Source organism: Empidonax traillii, unplaced genomic scaffold, assembly GCF_003031625.1.
Source record: "Empidonax traillii isolate 1590-97213 ecotype Southwest subspecies unplaced genomic scaffold, ASM303162v1 scaffold10:size5872457, whole genome shotgun sequence".
NCBI lineage: Eukaryota > Metazoa > Chordata > Aves > Passeriformes > Tyrannidae > Empidonax > Empidonax traillii.
The window spans coordinates 4512635-4536771 of record NW_020955203.1 but is presented as its reverse complement, the minus strand read 5'-3'; the positions used below and the strand labels follow the sequence as shown (position 1 = coordinate 4536771).

Below are 24137 nucleotides of genomic sequence, written 5' to 3'. Positions count from 1 at the left end.
TTTTTTCATGAGTAATGCAAAATTCTTTCTTTTACAAAAAATGAACAGTCATGTGCTGCTCTGAAATAATTTTAAATCAACTGCACTAAACTGTGGTGAAGGTAAGGAAAAGCGGGTCTAGCCTTTGGTAAAAAGGTTGATAGCATACACTTGTCCTGACAGGGAAGAAAGTAAAATGTAATTCTCTTTACAGCTCTAATGTTCAAGTTTTTCCTCCTAGGCAGTGACATGATTTTCCAGAGAACTAATGGCACTTGAGTCACAGGGCTCCAGCCTGCTGCCTGCACTGCCTTCCTGCAGAGCATCAAGTTTCATGGGCTGGAGGACAAGCACCTTGGACCTTTCTTTCATTGGCAGAGATGTTACTTGTCAGAGGCTGTCCAGATCAGCAGCAAGATGTGCTGTTAGTCAGAAACTGAGGTCTCATTTGCATCCTCCAAAATCCCCCATCTCCATCACATAGTCCCTCTCCAGGTCAGCCTCCAAGGCAGCAATTGGGGTGGGTCAGTGCTTCCAAACCACTCATTTTCTGCTCGTCACAGCAGTGATCATTTCAGCAGGGACGCATCATTAATCACATCTGTGACCAAAGAAATCCGGATTTGGCGGGGGGGGGGGGGGGGGGGGGGGGGGGGGAAGGGGGTGGTGAAAGGGAAACCTTCCTAGAGTTACTCTGGCAAATGATGTGCTCCTCTCTCCAGCATCCCTTTCCTTTCCTGGGAAAGGCACAGCATGGCTGTGCATCCCATGTGCTGCAAAAGCCTCCCTCTGGCAGCAGAGCTCTAATCAGCACTGCTCAGCAGAGCACGGCAGTCACTTACATTAACTTTGCGAGTTACACAACCGACACGCTCATGCAGATGTTGTTTGCAGAATACTGGAGACAATGCCAGCCAGACACTTGGCACCTAGACCCAATATGGAAGATGAGGAGCTTTCTAGGCTCATTCCTAACGTTCATTATTTTCATATTTAATAAGAAAATTGATGCGACACATCGGGGAGATTGGTCAGTCAGCTAGCATGGAAACTATTAGCACAGAAAAATGAATAGCCTGGCAGTTTAATGTCTGCAACACCCACACACTCCCTGGAAGCAACTTAGAAATAGGGTTATTCATCTGAATTTATCCCATGGTCCCTGGATCTCATAGCAGAGGTTGAAAGGGCTGAAACATTTTGCACTGCTTGCTGTTGGATCCGGGTTCTCTGTGGTGAACGGTGAGTGTTTTTAAGGCAGAGTTCTCCCAAGTCTTAAAATCCACCATGCAGAGCTCAAAAGATTTTCAGAAACACTTGAGTGACACAGGGTGTTTTCCTGGGTGCAAACCCTCTGGGCATCCATCAGTTCCCAAATGATGGCTTCAAGAGGTGAGGTGACTGGTTTTAGAAAGTCATTTAGGTATAGTGGGTCCTGGAAATCTTTCTTTACAAATAATGTTTTCTCTAGTCACTCTCAGTTATTGTCTACACAAACACAGGGAAGAAATGTCTTTAAAATTTTAAAATAAGAAGGGTATCATTAACAGTGGCTCTTGTTTGTTGGATTGCTACTTGCACACAAGCCCCAGTTTCAGACAATGTGAAAGAAAATCCCTCAAGTTCATCTTTTATTTTCCTATATGGCCTTTTTTTTTTTTTTTTTACTGCCTACACCTCTTTGGTGATATCTACATCACTAAATAAAATGGGTCAGCACATGCTGACCCTAAGAGTAAACAGATGGCACAGCTTATCTTACTAGGACAGAAGTTCCTACTTGAAGACAGGGTCACCTTATCTGTGCCTTGCCGACTGAAAACCATCCCTGGCTCACGATGCCCACTGAGTCATGCTCAGGTGTTATTTGAGAGACCTACCAACCACAAGCCCAAACACACCCAAGAGCAGGCTAACAGCAGCTCAGAAAAATCATCTCCTGTCCCAGTTCCAACCACCAGCACAGATGGGCATTTGCCTTTGGGCCTGTGGCTCTGCTCATCAGTTCAACATCAGTGACACCGGTGGATATTGAAGAAATTTGCACCCATGTTCCTGAAAATAAAATTTTCCCCCAACTTTTAGGATGTGGTGAATTCCCCTCTCAAAGTTGCTTCCTCCCTCCAGTGACTAAAGGAGGAGCTCAGATGACTAGTTCCTACTGGTTGCCCAGCTTTTGGGTGGCTAAAGTTAGGTGAAAATCCCAGGCTAAAGGATAAAGGACTTCCTCCACTTTTTAATCTGAATGGTATTGAAACCAACCTCAATTTTGCAGGGAATGAAGAAGTTCTACTTAGAACATATGCGGTTCAGTTCTTTCCTGTGAAGTTGCCATATGGCAGGGGAGTGATGGGAAGAAGAAAAATATTGACAGTGATGATATATCTTATTACAGAGCATACGGACCAAATTTTCCTCTCAGTTACACTAGTGAAAATCTGGAGTGAACAGCCTTGTCTTGATAGGAAAATCAGATCAGTCAGTGGATATACAAAGCCAATTATGAGAATGAAACAAAAGCAAACTTGGGAAACATTATGGTATAGTAAAGAAGACATGTGGTAGGATGCCAGAAGACAGGAAGTCATTGAGCCCAGCACGCTTACTCTTCCTTTGAAAAAATCATCCCATCTACAGTAACCACAAGCGGTCAGGATCTTGTTTTATGCCTGAACTTGGCAAACCGAATGAAAGCTGCCCAAAAACATCTGTTCTGGGTTCCAAACATTTATACAGCCCTTTGTTAGAGTACCAAAGATGGCATCGCATCAATAGAAAGGAAGCACTGTAGAAGAAAGCAGTTCAAGGGCGCTGGAGGGGAAAGTCCAAGATTAACACAAGACCTGCAATGTTTTACACACCAATAACTGGCGTTTATTCCTTGCTGAACATCCAGCTGATCAAAACTTTAAACTGCATTTGACAGACATAACCAGAAACTGTTTCAAGGAGAAAGACCAAATTGCATTCCTATTCCATACTACTTAGAATTTAGTATTCCCTTCCATACTGTTTAGAAATCCATTGTGGACAACTTAGTAGCAAAATCTGAAGCAATAGTACTGTTTCTCTACTATATTACAAAGACACAAAGGCAAATCTGCAGCTGAAAAGATTTCTGGAAATATATTGGGAAGTATATTCAGTAAATAATAGTAATTTGAAACTTAAGTCTTGCAACCAATAAGCAAAAGAACTGATTTGCTTCCAGACTATGTAAGGCAATCAGAAATGTATATTATTTTTGCACCTGTATGGCAGTATGATGGCATTCATGTAAACCGGAAGAGGTAAACAGTGCATGAAACTCAGCTAGAAAAAAAACCAAAACACAAACCCAAAACAGAATTACTGCCTGCAGTTTAGCCCACAAAAGAGTTAAACTGCAACTTAATAGATAAACTATGTATATTTTTTTCTTGGAGGCCTCTGCAGACTGAGTTCTTGCAAACGGGTTCAAAGACAAACTATAGCCAACTCAGTGTCCACAGTTTCTTTGGAACCAGCATGGAACATTTGGCCAGAAAAAAACGGTGCCAACTATCCAGTGCAAAGCCTATCCTTCAATTTGCAAAAGCAAAAAGCTGTGATTTATACCTCTGAAAGGAAGAAGTTAAAATAAATAAATAAATAAATAAATAAATAAATAAATAAATAAAAATCTAACAGTATGTTCTGTGTAGGTTTATTATTTTGCCAACAGTTTGTGGGTTGGATGATGAGGTACGTTCCTGAAGATTAGACATCACCATTTTTTTAAAACAAACAAAACAGCAGGAAAAATCAAAATTCCCCTAAAGCAGAGGCACTCTTTGAGAAAGTTCAGGGCTGTTGTGGCTCTCTCTTGGCTCCTTTTTTTAAAAAAAAAAAAAAGAAAATTCATCAACGAACAGCATTAATCAGCTTTGGCTCGCAGGCAGCATTTTTGCTTCCAGTTGGGGACAATTAGAGGCACAGTGTCAACTGGTCATTAATTAGGTTGTGTAAAGCCCTGTGGATACACATTGTTTTTTGTGACATCAAAAAATTCTCATGAAAAAAATGGGACTCTAACATGTAGACATCTTCTGGTTTCTCCTCCTTCTAAACCCAACAATTTCCTACTTCAGAGGAAACAAGGTAGAATAAATGGAAGTAAGCAGAGTAGTTTCACTGACAAGACCTACAGACATTGAAAATCCAGTGGAGTAGATGGTGAGCTGTTAATCCACTTGTTCAAAATCTGGTAGCATCATTTATGGTATGGCTAAGGGAATGAGATCTTGATCTACATAAATATTAAGTGCTAAAATTTAGCATGAAGATTTGTGATAATATTGCCATCAAGATGTTTTCTTCAGGACATCTAAAATATCAATCCCACCTTAATGGCTGTCTTCAGTAGGTAATCCACAAATATCTTCATGACAGAGCCTCAAGATATCACTCAAAATTTGGCCAGACATTATGGTTTAAAAGTGGAATATTATTTTTTGGAGAGGAATCTTTTTCACTGTCATGACTTCCCCTAGACACCAAAGGCCTATTCTAAGACTTAAATTAAAAGTCCAAATAAATATATTGTCCTTGTGCAATATAATAGCCCTGCCAAGAAGAAAAGAAAAATCCCAAGGGATGAAACAGTGTCGTTCTGTAGTCTGAAAAATATCACTTATTGCTGAAAAAAGGCACTCGTAAGTTGCACATTGTTAGATGGTTCGTATGGGTTTCTTGGCAGTCAGTTTGGAAAATCTATTTCTTTAATATAAATATATATATCATACATGTATAAGTATATATATTTTATATATATATATATAAAATCATACTTAAAAAAGCGTAAATTTGGGAGGCAAAAAACAACATTTAGAGCAATTCCAGATACCTGTTATAATCCTAGCCCCAGTCTTCCAATTCCTAAATTGTGTGTGGGATTTAAGAACACTACACAACTCTCACTCTTCCTTAGAGGTAGTTGACCATTAATAAATAAATTAATTTAGTTTGCAAATTTCATCTCCTTTGGCAACACCCAGAGCTGAAGGTATTCAGGCAATATAAATTTTTTTTTTCTCCTGATCTATTTAATATAGATCAGGAAGCACCCTTATTGACATTTTAGCCCTGCCCATAGTTCTTCTCTGCTGAGCCTCATATTTCATGAGTCATTGCTGGACTTGGTTTCCACGAGAGCTCTCATCCTTAATGTGGTTTTTTTTTGTTCCTAATAGAATGGTCACATTTCAATTTTCGCTTCCTGTGGAAGGATTTATCAAAAGTACTACGAAGACAAAAAATACCCCGTGAGTTTCCAAAGTGTAGATGGTAAGAGTATTTACTGCTTACTGTTATGCTGGGAGAGAAGCAGAAGGGATATAAAAAGTGATTCACAAGCACAGTATCAAAACTGTTAATCTGGGAAAGGAGGAAAAGATGTCTTCCATGGGCACATTTGCCTTTTTTTTCCTTCCACATGTCTTCTCTTCCACATTCTTTGGATGGGATGCCCAATGAGGTAGATGCACTAAAGCAATTATTAGGTTCTTCTGGAAGATGGTAATTAAATAAAACAGAGAAGTGTAGTACATCAAGTTGACATATGCTTATAGAAATACATGTGGCTGATCAGTCTTCATGGCAAGTGGATTTTTCTTATTTGTGTGAATTTAACAAACTGCATCTTCTGCCTCCATTTATTTTCTTCTTTTTTTTTTTTTTTTCCCTCTATTCAATTTCTTATGGTTTTCTAGGACCTTTTAAAGCAATATTATGCCCCAATGACAAATTTTCCTATAGGAGTGTGATAGTCATCGAGAGAACAATGTCATTTGGATGAAATAAGACTCCCAAAGGAACACCTTAAGAGCTGGAAAATCTATATTATTACTATTGAATGGTAACCCACCTTGTGATTTTGTCTTTTGAAGTAAAATATTAGGGATGCTTTATATACTTGAAGCATCTTTCATTATGGGAAAGAGAAGATCACTGCTTTCTTAGGCTATCAATATACACTTGTGAGGCAGCAATAATTCTTCCAGCTAATTTCACGTTCCCATTGAAATGTCTTCCCTTTTTTTGAACAAAGCAAGAATTACAGAATGATACTATGCTGACAAGATCTAAAAATAAAATCTCTTGGCAATTGTGTTAAAATAAGTACTGCTACTAGCTTGATGTAAATAGGAGGGAAATCATATCCTAAAAATTACTTCTATTGCCTCTGGGCATAGTCACCCACGTGGAGAAATGGCACCTGCTCTTCTTTAACTCATTTATCATTTCTGTGGGGAAAAAGCCTCTGAAGAGCACATCCCTATCTGGAGAGAAGAAGCCAGTACTGCTCTATTTCTGTCTTTGGTATCTCTGCATAACTCTGTGGTTGATGGTGCAATAAGAATTATTATGAATAAGAATTATGACACTCACACACAATGATGCATTTAAGTCTGTTGCAATTAGCTGTTTCTTGCTCTGACACCGACCTTCTGGCATTAGATCTCCCTGCACCTCAGTTTATCTGCCCGTGAAATGAGGGTAAAGATACTGACCTCTCCTGTAAAACTAGTCTGAGATTTACTGCTGAAAAGCACCAGGTACAAATTAGGCAGAATATTTAATATCTAATAGCATATGTAAGAAGACCACTAACTGTAGTCTCATCACTAAGAGACACTCTCTTGTGACAATCATTCCTGTCTGAACTGACTAAAAGCGGCCAGTTTATCTGAGACTTCACTGACTGCCAGGGAATTTAAAATTTTACTTGGTGTTCAAGGCGTCTCTTTTCCTCTGAACCAGAAATTGCCTCTGGGGACAAATGTAAATTCTACTTTGATAGGGGCATAAGACAGAAGAATAATAATCACAGAATGGCTTTGGTAGGAAAGGACCTTAAAGCTTGTCTTGTTCCAGCACCCTACCGTAGGCAGGGACACCTTCCACTATCCCAGGTTGCTCCAAGCCCCATCCAACCTGGCCTTCAACACTTCCAAGCTTCTTTGGGATAATAACAGAAAGAATGATGCCTTCCAGTTACAACAAAGGGTTGTTAAAGTGAGCATCCTTCTGTGGGAATGGTCAACACAAAAGGGTCATTTATTGGGTCTGATTTAGTGGATGGAGCACCACCAGGACCAGTGAATGACAGCCAGGTGGCAATGCCAGGATTCCTCTTGCACATTGTCAGAAACAGTAAAATCTGCCAGTTCCGTGTCATACACATGAAAAGAGGTGTCCTTGGTGCAGGAGACCTGCTGATAGGATCACTCCAGCCATCTGGATGTCCATCCACCTCCTCCTGAGGCCTTCTCTTCCTGATCACCAGCAGGATGGTTGCATCCCTGGGGTGTTTAGTGGCATCCCCCTGGAGTTACACAGTCTAGCTGCAGATACTGAGACTTAAAAAAAGGGAGAGGTGCCAGCACTTTGGCCCAGCATTCTTGGAGTGAGAAGTAATGCCTCTTCCCTGCAACACTTTAACTAGTGTAAATATACCAATACCACCCACATTTTAAATAGGCTTCTTCGTGATTCATGATGAAGCAGAGGATGCAGCTGCCCTGTGCTCTGCTCAGGTATGGTGTGAAAGTGAAGTAGAAAGTGCCGTCAACTCATAATAACACACTTAGTTTACAGACCTCATTTCATTCTCTCCATTTCAAAGCCTTACCAGTATTAATTAATTAAAATCTTGCAACAGCTCTATGAGTTGGGCAAGGTCTATTATATCATTGTGCTAGCTGGTGAATGCAGAGACCCTGAAGGCCAGATTGAGACTGCCTGCTTTAGGCACTCAATTTACTTATTGCAACATCTGAAATAAAATAGGTGCTCGGCTCCAGCAGAATGATTTAGATCACTTAGGGCAGCAAACCATCCAGGCCTGTGCAAACCATCCTGGCAATGCAAGGACAGATGCCTCTGAAGTAGCACCCAAAGTGATGTTCACACGTTTCTCCACCAGCTGAATGGTGGGCTGCAGGTCCTTCATGGGATTATTTAGTGTGGTTACAGGCAGCCACTCAGGCATAAGCACTGGGAAATATTATTCTCACAAGCGTGCCTGGGTAATTGCTTAATTCAAGGCTCAGCAGTGCGCAAACCTGCTTACGTGGGAATCAAAATATAAATTCCCCTCTGAAGGGCAAGCACCTGGGTTGTGGGATAAGTGGGAGGAGGAAGCATAGGATGTCAGTGGTTTGAGCACTTATCCTGAAAATAGAAAAGGAAAGATCTAGGCTGTCTAGCCCAAGCAGGTCTGGCCCCAGCAGTTCCCGTTGCCTAGACTGTTCCAGGTGGCAGGTAAGGCTGGATTGGAGGCATTGAGGTCAACCACTCAACAGCAGCAGTGCAAGATGCAGAAGCTGGAGATATTAGCCCAGTAGATGGGGAGGTCTTTTGTTTGTAAAGTGCTATTTTAGAGCTCTGTCACATATATGGCATGAATCAAGTTAGGCCAGGGAACAGGCGTTCCCTCATGCCCCAGGCTTAGCTGCCACTTAGGAATGCCTGGGTGTTTCCACACTGCCAGACTGACCTGTCCCTCTCCTGTATCCTGGTATTCAGGTCTTCCACACTCTCCAGTCATTAACTTGCCATCAGGAAGCCATCTGTTCCATCTGGGAGGAAAGCTGGGCATGGCCAAGATGACCTGTGTGCTCCAGGCTCTGCTCCAGGCACAGCATGGACATGCACAACTTTGGCTCTTTACCTGGTGCAATGTCGCAATGTTAGCCTGAAGTCCCAAACCCCAGTATCCCTCCTGTCAGTCCCCAGAGGACACAGAAAGCAGATGGCTGCAGGAAAGCCCCTATTTTGGCATCTGTATTAGTTAAAAAAAAAAAAAAAAAAAAGCTCAGAATTAGGATTTTACACCAAGTCTACAGGGAGATGTCCACTGGAGATCAGGATCAAGTGCTGTGCAGTGTGGATTGCTCTGCCCCCTCCAGATGTTGCCAGCTCTTGCTTGTGTGAACACAAACCAGTCTGCAGCAAATAGTTCAGAGGCACAGGCTCTCATTCTGCTTTGGCCCACTAAAAGAGTATGAACACACCCCAGATTTCTCCTGCTGAGGTGTTCCGTGCTAGCTCACTGTCACCTGAAACTGGTGGGTTTGGTCAAACTGTGACTTAATGAAGCTCTTTTCAACACCTTGGGGGATATTAGCAGCTTCTCACCCACTTGTGAGTCATGGTGGACTGCCACAGGCTGTCAATCACTGCACACAAATGAAACCATATGCTCATGTGTTTAAGTTACTCTTAGGTCTAAAACACACTGTCCAGATTTATACATAATACTCAATTTCTCTCGGATGTAGGTTCCTCTTCAGATGAAATAGACTGAGCCATTCCCTTGGACTGAGACACATCCCATTCATTCTCACAAGGACTTAAGTTGACTTGTGGATGGTCTAAATCACATTCACTGACTTCTTCAAACTATGCAGCATCTCAGAAACAGAGCTGAGAAAAAGACTCAGGAGTTCTGAACTTGGGCTTGAGCCTGATTTATTACCATTTTTACCTGCTAGGGGTTCCTTTGATCTCAGCAAGACTCTCTCCCGATTAGCAGAAGAGAAGGAGAATTTGAGTTAATGCATGCTCTACCTGCTCTTTAACATAAGAGTGGCTCCTATTAGTGCTTTGGCAGTTTGTCCTTTTGTGCAAGAACTTGAACAGCTGACTTGGCTAAACTTTTAATGGGTGCGCTTCTCATGTGGGAGGAAATGTTAAGCACTGCTTATTGTTACTTAAAATTACACACCCAAATGTCATAACTCCATCCAGAGTTCCCAGGCATCTAGCTACATTACTATATCACAAATAAGATCTTCCTCACCGCCTAAAGTAATGTCATGATGCAGTGTAGGAGCCAAGGAATGCTGGGTTTGCAAAACGCAGGCATTGCTTCAGATTGCAGCGAATTCATTTAAGAGGAGATCAGGCAACAATCATTAATTTCAGTGCAATATATTTCACTGCTCCTCTTATTTACTGAGATGTTGTCTCACTAGATCAAATCAATGAAATTACAACAGCGTACTGACAACAGCTGATATCTGCCCGGCATCTCGGGGAGGCAGCCCTTCATCAGCTGCCTCCAGCTTTTGCCTGACACGTCCCTGCTGCTCAGTGTGCTCTGCTGGAAATGGGAAAGCCAAGGTTTTTCCAGTGTGCTCGGCTGAGTCAGAAGCTCCTCTGGGCAGCCATGCACAGGCACACATATTGACAGTAAACTTGTCCCCCACCGTGCCAGGGGAGGTGTGCGCTTCTCCTCGGGTGCCCTTCTCGGGGCCACGTGTGGGGCGTGCACGGCTCCACCCTCAGCTGAGGTGGGAAACTTGTTCAAAGTGGTTTTGAGGTTTTGTTAAGAAGCAAAACAGGAAATCTGTGCGAATCTGGAGTTTAACTATTTTTTAACTTGTTGGTCTCCCAGATTCTTTTTTTTTAATTTTTTTTTTTTTTTTTTAAATAGAATTAAATAAATACCTGAATGACAAACTTTCTGCAACTAACCTTATCCCAGTTCTGGGGTAAGCCCAAGTTTCTACTGGGTGCAGAATAAACTTCAGGCAACAAAGAGACCCTGGAGTAGTCCAGGGATTTTTTTTGTTTCATTTTTAAGCAAACCAAGCAACTCAAAGGCTGTGTAAACTTACTTAACTGCTTTTTATGCCAACTAATCATAGCTGGCAGAAAAAAACAATACTAACTATTGCTCCCTTCCCTGCCTACACTGGAGGCAGGGAAGGCCAAAGACAGAGCTGAAATGGCAACTCTGTGCTGTTTATTGCCTCAGGAGCCTGGGAATGGGAAAGTTATAACTACCGGCCTCGATGAGGGACCTAATGACAAAAAAACCACCTCCATCAGCAGAACCACAAGCTACTGAGCTTTGTGGCACATTGCTGATTCACATTCCATGACACTGCTGAGCAAACTCTACCTAGATATCTGCACAACTCTGTTTTCAGTTCTATATAAGGCTCAGTTTGGGTCAGATTCTCTGAGGAGATATGCTGTTGTCATTCACAGGCAACTGCCCTAAGATAAGCGAGTTACTGATAGGCATGACACAAATTGGCTGAGCTGTATTTTGCAACTGGGATCAACCAGACAAGCTCCTCACAGTTTGCTCCCAGTTTATTTAAGCTGCCTGTATGTGCTGCATAAGGCACCAGCAATGCTTCTGCTGCTGCTTCAGCATCGCTCTGACGTCAGCACTTTGATTTGATTTTCTGTCACTGTTCTTGCAGATTAAATTTCAACCAGTGACCCACAGCTTGATAGCTCATTAGCAAATCCCTTTGAGCCATCTAGTCCTGCCCTTGCTTGACAGTTAACTCTGCATTGCACATACACCCAAAACCTCCTGAAATCAGCTCTGCGCTTTGTGAAAGCTTGGTCAGGCTTAGTGCAGCTGCAAAAGCCTAGGGAAACCATGCTCAGGTGCATGTTTTCAAGGACAAATCACTAATGACTCCTATTATGAGTCCTAGGGTCTTTTCAAGTCATTGAGGTTGTGTAAAAACCCCCCCATGGACAGTCAAAGCTTTCCCACCCCTCCCCTCAGCCCTTGATGTATAGGGGAATTTTTCTGACTTCCTTCTTGGAAACAGGACGTGCTTACTCCTTTTGTTGTTCAACATCATCATTGCAATCATTCAGAGGGAGATCTTCAAGTTTTCTCTTGCTGTTACACATGAATATAAAAGTCCTGGAAGGCCATGGTAACAGAGGAGCGGCCTCAGATCACGCTCTGGAGGTCACAGACCCCAACTCCCACTTTTGCAGTTGTGTAAGGCAGGACACAGGTTGCTCTGAGCGCATTATGATCCCTCCTCTCACTGGCAGATGTCTCGAGCTCAGCTTTTCCTACGCCTGGCTTTGAGTCACATGGATCAGCAGGTTTACAGCCAGGATGCAGCCTCTCTGCTTTGGTTTACTTCCTCCATGCATCTGAACAGACCTCTAGTCTTGCACATAGATTATCAGTGCCTTTGAGCAAGAAATTGTACTGTGTATAGCCCAGAGCTACAGAACACACTTCTCCCATCTAACTGTTCCTAAACTGCCACTTCCACAAGTATCCAAGGTGCACACCCATCGAAACCTTAATGGAATGACTTTCTCTAAGGTGAGAAAGTCTTATAAATGCTGAACCAAGGCTGTTTTCAGCACCGGTAGGTTGGACACAGCCACAAGGACTCTGATGTGCCCTCACTGAAGCCATGGACAGGATTTCCCAGCCCCACACGCTTTTTTTGCCTCAATAGACACTTCACTCCAGAAGCCAACCTCACCAATTTCAATGGGGAGATGCTTGATTTATGCTGGGCTGAGATGAGAATCCAGCTGTGATTCTTTATTGCCTTTTAAAGCCAAGAGCCCAGCAGAGGCCAATTGTGTCTGACGTGAAGCTCCTGCACACCCAACGTGGAATCTGCACAACTTCATGAACCAGCAGTGGTCTGAATAGAAACTTCAAACAAGGCACTCTGGCACTGGCCAGAGAGAGCGAAGATAAATAGCTGGGAGACGCCAAGTTGCAAAGGAAGGACTGTTTGACTGTTGGACAGAGAGCAAAGTAAGAGGCAGAAATTAGGCAGAGTGTAGGGAGGCTTGTAACACTCCCAAAAAGCAAAAGGGTCACAGCATTTAGTTTGATTAATTCATCGCCAGTTCAAAAGACTTTGTACTGAGCCTCAGGCAGTGCAATAAACATACAATCATTAAGAGAGGAAATAAAAGTTTGGTCGGTGATAAATAGTCCAGCTTCCTCTCCCACTCCAGCTTCCCTCGTTTCTTCTCTCCTTGGTCAGTGCAAACACTGGAAGCAGCACAGTAAATCAAGAGGTAGTGTTTAAAAAACCCACAACAACAGCAAAACTCACTGTATTTCAATTGCCTGAGTTAAAACACTTTCAAGGAAAGCTTTGACTCACTTTCCTCATAATTTCAGTTATCCCTATTTCTTTAGGATATACCTTGGAAGCAAAGGAGGAGGTTTATCCTAAGGGGGCCAGATAATGCTTTTGGAAGTCATCTCAGTAGTTTTGGTTTGTACTCCTAAACATTCAGGGGCCCAAACGGCTGTTTTGATTACTGCAATTGTATTCACAAGTAATGGGGTTATGTAAAGCTCCGACTGTAACTTTTATGGGCCAGATGGCACAAACACTTCACCCTGTAACTGCACAGCGCCTGCCCCTCACCACAGGACACAGGTGCAGGGAACAACCCCCTACTAACACAGGGGCTGGAAAAGGTTTTCAGCTGCTGGAAGCTGTGCAGGAGCCTGGGGTGTCCCAGGAATCACAGCAGAGTCAGGGCTGGAGATAGGAAGGGTGACTAATACTCCATACATCCTCAGTCAGTGAGGTTCATCTCTGGCACTTTTCCCATCTGCTTCAAGCACTACCACGGCTCCTACACCGCATTCACTGGGCACCAGTGAGTGTCAGAGCTCACTAGGGCTCTCTATGGCAGGAAACTGTTTTAACCCCTTCACCCAGTGAGGTTTACTGCCACTGAGACATTTTTCTGCAGTTACACGAGAAAACTGTGGTATGAGATACGGATCTCCAAATCCTAGACCCTTCATCAGTCTGTCTCTCAGCCTGTGCACATGATGCCACATGAAACACAGGCCCTGCTGAGCCAAATGTCACTACTGAAGAAAGCCAGGTGATTTATATGTGGGTTTTCACGTGATATCTTTTCAACTTCATTGATCACCTGATGTTCACTCCTCCTCCCTTGTTTCAGTGTGCTGAGCTGCATCCATGCAAGACACATCCAGTATGGACATTCATTTTATGTCTCTAAGCATCCAGATAAGAAAATGTTCATCACATATAATGTGCAGAGAATCTCAGAATTAGTAAGGCTGGTGAAGACCCCTAAGATGGAGTCCAATCATTCCCCCAGCGCTGACAAGGCCCACCACTAAGTCATGTCTCCAAGCACCACTTCTATAAATTCTTTAAACGCTTCCAGGGACAGTGACTCCACCACTTCCCTGAGCAGCCTGTTCTAATGCTTGACAACATTTTCAGTGAAGAAATTTTCCTTAATATCCAATCTATACCTGCCCTGGAGCAAACTTGAAATGATTTCCTCTTCTCCTATCGCTTGCTCCCTGGGGGCAGAGCCCAACCTCACCTGCTCCACCCTCCTGTCAGGGAGTTGCAGAGCCAGAAGGTGCCCTCTGAGCCTCCTTTTCTCCAGGCTGAGTACCCCCAGCTCCCTCAGCTGCTCCTGCTGCTCCAGACCCTTCCTTGGACACACTCCAGCACCTCAATATCCTTCTGATCATGAGGGACCCACAACAGTGTGGGACCACTGTTTCCCCTTCTATTGAAATAATGTATTTACTGCAGAATAATGAAATAACTTTGTGATTCCAGAATTATGGGGAAAAAAAAAGTGAAAAGTTATTAATTATATTAATTAATAATTGCATTGGTTATTTTAAAAATCAGCAAAGTTTAATTAATAAGGCAATTGGGCAACCCTATATGCCTACATCTTCCATATGCATCAAGAAGAACAAATATGCTCACCCACTATTGAAATACTTATCCTTTCTCAATGTAAAACTCTGACTGATCAAGGCCTCATGATAGTAGTCCAGAACTGCATGTGCTATTTCTTAAAAAAAACACCAAAAAAACCTTCACACTCAACCCAGAAAAAAACTCATGGTGACTTTGCAATATTTCACCATATTTGTTTTTTCTTATAGAAAGTCCTCTTTCAAATCACACTAAGGCTTTAACTTCTGAGAGTGGATGAACCAGAGATTTATCCAGTGTTGTGTGGTAACAGCCCATTCCAGCAGGAAACTGAGCCATGGAGGGGAGTTTTGTCAGGGAAGAAATCTCACCTGGATAAATGACACTCCTCAGCAGAGCTGGGCTATTTATACTTGTGTTTGTACTGACATCAGATGAATGCTGCTCATTCATTTGATTGCCACTTCTCCTTCCCTCCAGTGTTCCTCCAACTCTCCCTTTTGGATGGTTTCATCACCCTATGCAGGGCTTTTTAACAGGACTACGGACAGTTTTAAGATAAAGATGCTGTAAAATGCCTTTCAAAGAATACAACATACATTTATTTGTGCATTTAATATGTATGACTTGCATATATATGTATGCATGACACAGCCTCTCTTCTCCTTCTAAAGCCACAGGGCACACACTATTTATTGTGTGATGCCCACCCTCCATCTAAAGCTAATACTGATCCCTTCAAGAGTAAAACCAGCACCATACAAACCAGATGAGGAGGAAAGGCCAAATCAGAAAAAAATCAGCTTGTAGCACTGATGGACGCTGAGGGTGGAAGGTGGAGGGGGAGAGCTTGTAGGTAAGTTAAGCATTAATTTGTAAAGCATGTTTGTCATGCAAACTATCCAGCATTCAGAGGCTGATGATTACTGCCTTCCTAATAGCTGCATATGATTAACTTCATTTTCCTGTAGATTTACTGTGGATGGTGTCTGCGCTGTACCTGATGAAACCAGTGGACTTATTAGCTGATCTTTGAGCCATGATGCCCAATACGCAAGCAGGACAGTCTTTGCTTACATAATTAGCATGTAAAAAAAAACAAGAGGCATAAATACTGTGAGAACAATGCAGCACAGACCTCAGTCTCACTAGAAAGAAAAGCAGAAATGCAGTCCTGCACATAGTGACTCTCGACCTCTGCTTCACCTCCAGCTACATCCTGGTCTGCAGTGGTTGTAACTAGGACATAATCTGACAGGTTGCACATAAAAATTGCCACCTTATCTATGCACCTTAAAATGTTAAATGTGCTTTTCCTCATTATTCCACCCAAGGAAATAGGGAAGAGGAGCTATGGCATTCAGACTGCTCATCAGCAATGAAAACCTCTTCTCCAGCACCATCTGTGAAGGTGAAACAAGCAGACAAATGACAAGGAGACGTGGAGTTTGCCATAAGGACCTCTTTACTAAAAACCCAGCTCTAATCTCAGTCTCCCCAGCCCAGCTGTGGCACCAATCTGTGACCTCTTGCTGGGTCCCTCACCTGGAGCTTTAGTAACTCCTGGAAAGCAGATGAAAGGCTCAGCCATCCAGCTTTGCACAGTGCCTCAAGTCACAGAGTGCCAGAGGGACTCCAGAAACATTTTGTATATGCATGAGGTGTACCTCTGGCTGTGGGGAGTGGAAGGAGGGAGTAAACTGAGCCAATGCTTGGTGCACACAACTTGAAAGTTCAGTTTAGGAAGTACCCCAGTGACATTATGACTCTGGCAAGGCAGAATCTGAAACACTTTCTGCTGTTATCCTTGCCTGTAGGCCAGGCTAATGCCACTGGAATAGTCTTCAGCTAAACAGAAAAGCTGTTTAGTTAGTTTTGATTAATTTGTCTTTCTAAATGCAGGAGAGGTGGATGAGCAAGAACAAGAAATTTGGCAAAACAAGCATTTTCAGAAAAAGACAGCAGGAAGTAACGGGTCTTGGGGAGTGGGTGGAAAGGAAGGTGAGAAGAGTTATTAACTAGTGCTTATGGAAAGGACTCCAGTTTCTCCAGAAAAACAGTGGAGAAACAGGCAATGCCCTGGGAAATTATCCCTATGCATTAACATGGTATGTTTATCCCCAAAGGTTCCAAGAGATGTAAACTGAGTCAAAGCTCACAAGGTCTCCCCTAATGAATGCCCAGTGATAGTCCAAGCTGGTGCAGGACAGGGAATGGACTTTTGGTCTGACCAGCTAAGATGGCTGGTGACACTCTTCAATGTGACACTCCACTCTTGGCACAGATTTCCACATCGAATCGCAGTATCATGGAATTGTTTGGTTGGAAAGGACCTTTAAGGGTCATCCAACCCCCCTGGATTGAGCAGAGACACCTTTCACTAGACCAGGTTACCCAAACCCTAATCCAGCCTGTCCTTGAAAACTTCCAGGGATGTGGCATCCATAATTTAACTCTGGGTAACCTGTGCCAGGCACATTTCTTGTGCCAGGACGGCAACCTATTTCTCCAAAAAGTAAGAGGGACAACACTTCCCTTCACATTCTGTATCTCTCCAGATAGTAAAACTGTGCATAGGCTTTAAGGCTGTGCTACAGCACTGTTTTCTACCATATGCAAGACCACTACATATAATACATTTTAGGTTAGATGTTAGGAAGAAATTCTTTACAGAGAGGGTAATCAGGCATTGGAATGGCCTACCCAGAGAAGTGGTGGATTCACCATCCCTGGAGGTTTTTAAAAAGAGATTGGACGTGGCCCTTAGTGCCATGCTATAGTAATTGGAGTTGGATCACGGGTTGGACTTGATGATCTTCGAGGTCTTTTCCAACCCAATCTATTCTATGATTCTATGATATCACCAGGGAACACCAAACTTCTCAGGGATGGCTAAGTGATGTTACAACACAGATAAAAGTATAAAAAGAACAACAATACAGTGGTTGTACCTCCATCTGCACACTAAACTGAAAGAAACCACAATGCCCAAACACCAAAAACACTAAATGGTTCTCTCGTCCCTCTTATCACAGATATATCTACTGACTGTGGGTAGGTTTTGCTCCATATTTTATCTCCAGCAACAAGCAATGAAGTTGCAAATGGCATTACTGAGCGTACCAAAATGCCCGTGCAGTAAAGATAACACTAAAAATTGTGATATAAATCTATTTTCAGCTATCATCTGAATATTCAGGATGTCTCCTCTTATCTCTGTTATATGTTATTTTTATGCAGTGAAAGATGACAAACACCAAAAGGAAAGAGCAATCAGGAAATCACCTCCTGGGACAGACATGTATGTTCTCACAGGGCTTTTTTTTTTCTTTTACCTTATTTTTTTCTGATTAGTCAATCACTTTTTAAGCACCTTAGGGAAATGCAAGGTGAATTAGGAGAAAGAAGGTCAAGGTTATCATGGAAAACTGTAATCCCCTCTCTGTGGGAACTGGTTAATAGTTATGGCTAGACTCGAGTGTGGACCTCTGTTGGGAATCCCAGTGAAGGTCAAAGGCAGAGAGGAAATAAAGCTGCACCGAGATCTTAGGCAGTTAGAAGCAGACAGATGTTCCTAGGCTTTAATGAGCAGCCTTGGCTCCAAGCCTTTCTTGGCAGAGCTGTTTGGTTTTAGTATTTTTTCCTTGTAGTACAAGGTAAGGCTCTGGTTATCTGGCTCTGCTTAGCTAACTGCTGATGATTTTTCCATCTAAGTAATGGTATGACAATGAAGAAACAAATTAATAATCTGAGACTTGAGGGATTGGGTCGTGGGGAATGATGTGCAGCTGTAATCATGAAAAGCAAAAAAACAAACAAAAAGAATAATTTTAGTTTAAATGAGGACCAGTTTAAAAAGTTTAAACAGAGAATCTAATGGAGCTCCTACTGCAAGTTTTACCCCTCCTTTTTACACTTCTGACATCACAGGGGAAATATGAAATAGACTTTTTCTTTACTAATTCTATTTCCAAGTCACGCTACTGGGGGTCATGCCCCTTCTTTGGAAACTCATTTGAGTTCAGCAGTGTTGAGAATTTTGACACTTTTCTATGCCTAAGTAAAATACATTAAATCGGAAAGTACAGGTTTAACAAGCATTTTCTGCTCAAAAAGCAAAAAAAAAGCTACTAATCCAACTGTTACCAAACTGTGAAAACTGTGAACTTCCATTAAAAAAAATTAAGAAATAGACATGTTAAACATCTTGAAGACCTTTAATCCTCTCTGCTAGGACACAATGCAATTGTGCATTATCCATAACGAAATAGCCACTGCAGCACTTGGTGAAGAATATTTTTGTTGTTTGTCAGGCACGTAACAACTCTGATACTCAGAGACTGATATCAGTCTATTTTCCTATATTTTTAGATGTGTCATTTTTGGGTGTCTCAACTGATCTAATATAATAGGATATTATGACTGGAAATGTTTTCATGGTGTGATCTCTCATTTCAGACTGCTTTTCTCTGTTATAGTCCAGATCCTGGTCTCAGTGAAAGAAATGGAAATATCTAGGTGGCTTAAGCATGAGCAGTTGTTGGAACTCGATCAGTTACAAGTCAATAAAAAACTTTAGAGCCTTACATTGGCAGGTTATACTAATTCTCTGCTCTCTGTGTTCCCAGTTGATTCTCTTTTCGTTTTGAAGGCTATGAACTACTTTTCTTTCAAGCTCTTTTTTAGCACATCAGAATCTCATCCACCACTGATTGATTCAGCAAAGCTTGCCCTTTTCCAGAACCAAGTGTGAAATCTGCTTTGTGATAAATATCTGATGGTGCAGGAGCACTGGGCTGGCTCCCAAGCTAAATTCATTTGTATTGTAGCAAAACACCTGCCTCTGTGTCATCACAAAAGCAGCTCCCCATTGTAAAGTACAATTCAGTCTCTCAGACAAGATTCAGATTCCCTTTTTTCCCCCTCTGCAGGAGAGGAACAGATGTCCTTAGCAGCCAAAAGGAGCTTCCTCCCTCTTCATCTACCCAGCTTATATTTCCAAGTCATGAGACCTAAAACTCTTCAGAGTCAATGGTGAGGGTTTATTGTTTCCATGACACCAGTTTCTTCCCACAGCCACTTAGTGCTCACATAATTACTTTACATGACACCTGCTGACTGGATGTGACAGATTTACACTAGGATTCTACCCAGGATCTCCATGTTTTCAGTCTAGCCATCAACATGATGGGCTCCTCTGGATCAGCAGTACACCACCCCAGTCATGGGACAGCTTCACAACTTCCCACGTGTCTGGTCTGTCCTATCAACAAATGGGTTTTGATCATTTTGTAGGCCAGAGCAGAGACTGCCTTCTCTTCTCCCAAAGGCTGGACAGCATCTACCACATGGTGTCTAATGTGGTAGACATTAGACACCAATCAGAGGAATGCCTACCTTGCCAACTGCTGTTTCAGAATGCAATGGTGAGACTTTTGGAGGAAGCTGTGAGAGACAGGTGAAGGCAGGACAAACATTTATCAAACTGCTGTGTAACATCTCAAAGAGTTTTAAATTTTTTGGCTTAAGATGTGGCTAACTTCCCTGTTGACGTCCCCAAAGTTTGGATGAAGAATAGCACTCAGTTACAAAAAACCAGAGAAGTTACTGACTCATGAATATATTTGCTGTAAAGGGTGAGTTCCTCTTCATTCAGCATAGACATTTACATGCAGTAAGGTAAAACAGAATAAAGCAAAGCTTACCTGAAGAGGCTGAAGAATCATAACTACTTCTGTCCTTCTTATTTGTCCTGAAGGGCTGAATGTCCTTTTCCCTGTAAGTTCCAAACCCTTCAAAGCTTCTTCTTTTATTCCCACTTGCATCATTGTCTCGCTTCTCACTTGAGGAATTCATTTCACCAAACATGTCCAGGGACTCTGACCTTCCATTACTCTCAGTATTACCAGAGTATCTCTTTGTGCAAGAGTCAATGGGATCACTGCTCGAGTCGTTTTTATCTTTACTCTGTGACCACTGCTGGGTATCAGAAAGTGATAACGTAGACAGCGTGTCCACTTCAAAGTTACTCTTTGAGCCTTTGTGCCCGGTTTCACAATGCTGGTGCTTCTGCTTCTCCTTATGCTTGCTTTTCTCGTTGAGCAAGGAGAGGTCTTTGTCTGAGCCACTCAGCCTTTCATTCATGGCATGGCTGGAGAAGCCAGTGGACTTGCCGGCGAAGAGACCACTCAGATCTTCATGTGTCCCCAATATCCGCTCATCCTTATGCTTGTGCTTATGTTTGTGTTTCCTTTTGTGAAGCCGGCCACTTGAGAGGCTCGTCCCTCCGACCTTTGGAGGAGCTAAAGGGGACTGCATGTCTCCAAGGCCCATTCCCACAGGGGTTTGTAGGTGCACTCCGTGTTTTGCTTTGTGTTTGGCAGTGGTGGACATCTTCATATGAGAGCTTGCATGGAACTGGGGTGGGGGCACGGTAGGTCTCATAAATGGGGAAGCCGCTCCGAGCGTGTGAGACAGGTACAAAGGAGCTGGATACTGACCGTAGTAACCAAGATTCATCATAGGCATTGATGTGTAAGGCATTCCATAGGGTGCATAGTAACTCCCACTGGGAATAGGGTAACCGAACCCTTGTAAAAAAGGCACCTTTGTCATGGTGTCATTGGTTTTGGCAGGTCTACCACGCTTCTTCTTTGACTTCATGTCAGAGGTCCTGCGAAGATAGAGCAATGGGTCATACTGGATATATGGCACAGGGTAGTAGTGATCAAAATTAATCCTGAAGATGCTGGGATATGGATTTTCATGATAAAATGTATAGCTTCTATGGGAAATCCTGAACACTTGGAACTTATTGATGAGTTCCTCAAGGTCTGCCAGAAACTGGAGGTCATCTCTGTTCTGCAGGCTTTTCCTTTTCCTCTTGTGCTTTGGCTTTTTAATACTCTCATGAGAGAGAAAGTTATCCACAATGAGATGCTTCTGCCGGTGACCATGCCTGTTCTTTGTGCTGGTGTCAGATGGGATAGCCTCTGGATTGTCCAGGGTGCAGAAATCAAAGGAGTATCTCCGGCGGGATTCTGAGCTTTTCTCGGCTTGATCAGAGGTGCTGTTGTTGTCTGTACCTATCCCACTGTCGCTCGGGATGGTTTCCTCGCTGTGAGACTCGCTCACTGGCGACAGCGTGACTTCTTTCAGAGAACCTATTTCACAGAGGTGGGAAGGTGAATTAGCCATTAGCCTGGGCGGAGACAGCTTCCAAGTTCCACTGTGCATTCCTTTCTGGGTTTTTGTAGGAAGAGCACTGATAGGTTGAAGATTTGGCATAGTTTTTAACTCTGAAAAATTTGTTTCAGTGCTTGCAGGGCTAAGGTTGCCGTTAGTCCCCACTAACTGTGTTGAAAGCGGATGAATAGCTGCTGGTGACGATGCCACAAGTGACTGCAGGTTGGAAGGCACTGCTGGGTTTTCTGGCTGGCTGGAAACAGGCCTTGAGTGCTTGATGGCTGTCTTAGGTTCTTCTGGCTGAGTCTGCAGCTCTGCCCTTGGCTTTCTGCCTCGTTTTTTACCAATGTAGATAGTCCCCCTCTTGCTAACATTGATCTGCTTCCCTAGTCTGGCATCAATGGTGGTTGGCCCAGCACTAGATGGTGGCTGGACTTTTGCTTTCAGAGCTATGCTGCTGGAGCAGGAGGACAAGATCTGATTGAGAATATTCTTCCTCTTGAGGGTTTTCATTTTATTAATGGTCTTGATGGTCTTCTTATCCAAGACCCCAAGCTTCCCGACCTTTTTGTGAAACTTGAGTTCACTGATGGACTTGTCCTCTCCTGGGACCATCTGGGCCAACTTGGCCAGGTTCCTTCTCCTCTTCCTTTTCTTTGTTCCTGGAAATTCATGATTGATTGGACTCACTGGGCTGGTGGAGGTTCCCTCGTGAATGGTTTCAACAGTGAGCAAAGGCTGTTTCTTTGGTCGTCCTCTTTTTTTCTTGACAGGTGTGATCACAGTAAGACTGTCTGTATTGGTGTACAGAGGGCTGGATGGTGTGATGGGATAGGCTGAGGGAGGCTCCACCATCAGTTTCTCAGATGTTGTCATGGAGGTCTCCCGAAGGATAGATTTAGGTTTGCTGCAGGTCCATCGCCGCTTAGCTGCGTGTTTGGGGTGCTGGACTTCAGGTAATTTGCCAGCTGTGGAAAGGTCGGTGGGCAGGAGAGTGGATGTCACTGGTAGAGGTTTCCTGACTCTGGCGGCACTGTTGGGGGAAGCTTTGTCAGTGAACACACTGCTGTCAATTGATACTAAGGGGGACTCATTTTCTATCACTTTCCCTGGTTTTGTGGCTCGAAGATCTTTTTTGCTCGCCTCTGATTGAGAGCTAGTCCTGCTTGCTATCTCACTGCTCATAGTAAGTACAGAAGACAGGCTTTTCTCCTGGATAGTTTTCTCTATAGAAGATTTTATGGATTGCCTTTTTTTCCTTTTGTGGCCAGATGCATCTGTCGTCGGAGACTTTATTGGGATAGTAATTCGTACATGACTGGTGTCACTTTCACAACTGCTAGCAGAAATGGGATTCTGCTTTGAGGGTGATGTATCCAACACACTGTCCATCGAGTAAGACTCCTTTTTCCCTTCCATGCTGTCATGGGATTTGCTGTCAAATGCTTTCTGGGCACTCTTCACCCACTCCATGTCCGTGGTTTGGACGGTCTGACTTATCAAGTCCTTTTTGTTGGACTTCTTCTTCGTGCTTCCAGCGGGCTGGTCAGGGGCCTCCAGCTGCACGCCTCCCTCTGGATCCCCAAGGGGCAAAAGCCCACTGCAGTCGGAGGCGCTGCTGGGCTGGGCGGCCATGCTGATGCCGCTGGGCGACGGGACTGCACTGCAAATACCAAGCTCTTTACTACTGACTGACAGCTGCCCCCACGTGCTGCTGCTGCAGGATTTCTTGGCCTGGGATTTACTGAAGGGAACTCCTGGCTCCAGAGCAGAGACCTTGGTGGCACTAACAGCTTCCCTGCCAGGTTCTGTGTTGATGAAGCAACTCTGAGAAGCGGATCCGGTATCGGGGCTCGCTGACCAGTCAAGGTGGTGCTGGTTGCTACTTTTCTGCTGGTGCTTTGATTTTAAGGTGTCACTGGTGAAGTCTTGTTGGAGGCCCGGATCGTAGTGCAGAGCAGAATGTTTTTGTGGCCTGTCATAAACCTGGAAGGTAGCAGAAAGTAAAGAGAAAAAAAAAAAGTTTATTAGTCTATTCATAACCCCTGCTTGCAGCTCTCTATTTGTGTAGTGAATGACAACTCCTCTTAACCAGTGTCCTTGTAACATTAGGAACTTTTATAAAATGTTCTTATACTTGAGCCAAATTTGCATTTAGATTCATGCACAGTAAACAAGTCTTTTTTTTTTTTTTTTTTTTTTGGTTTCTCCATTCTAAAAGCACTGGAAGTATTTCTATAAATACAAAATTGCTAGGGAAACATTTCTATTGATTTTTAATTTGAAACATAAGTAAAATATTCCCTTTCAATGGATGAATGGTGCAACTCAACCTCCTGGCGAGAATTCCTTTTTCCTTAAAATTAATTCCTCACAGAACTGAAGGCTTAACAACAGCAATTAAGCTCATTACTGTAAACAAGAAAACCGAAAAATTATCTCAGAAGTTGTAACAAACAAGAGGAAAACCCA

General features: G+C 43.1%; 1 protein-coding gene across 4 annotated transcripts in view; it reads right to left on the bottom strand.

The window, feature by feature from the left end:
- Positions 1-24137, bottom strand: part of SETBP1 (SET binding protein 1) — a 264688-nt gene that overhangs the window by 54659 nt on the left and 185892 nt on the right. For all 4 annotated transcript variants that reach the window (XM_027885462.1, XM_027885471.1, XM_027885454.1 and 1 more), the window contains one exon: positions 20186-23651. In XM_027885462.1, coding sequence (XP_027741263.1) covers positions 20186-23651 — 3466 coding nt within the window. The remainder of the gene's footprint in view (positions 1-20185; positions 23652-24137) is intronic.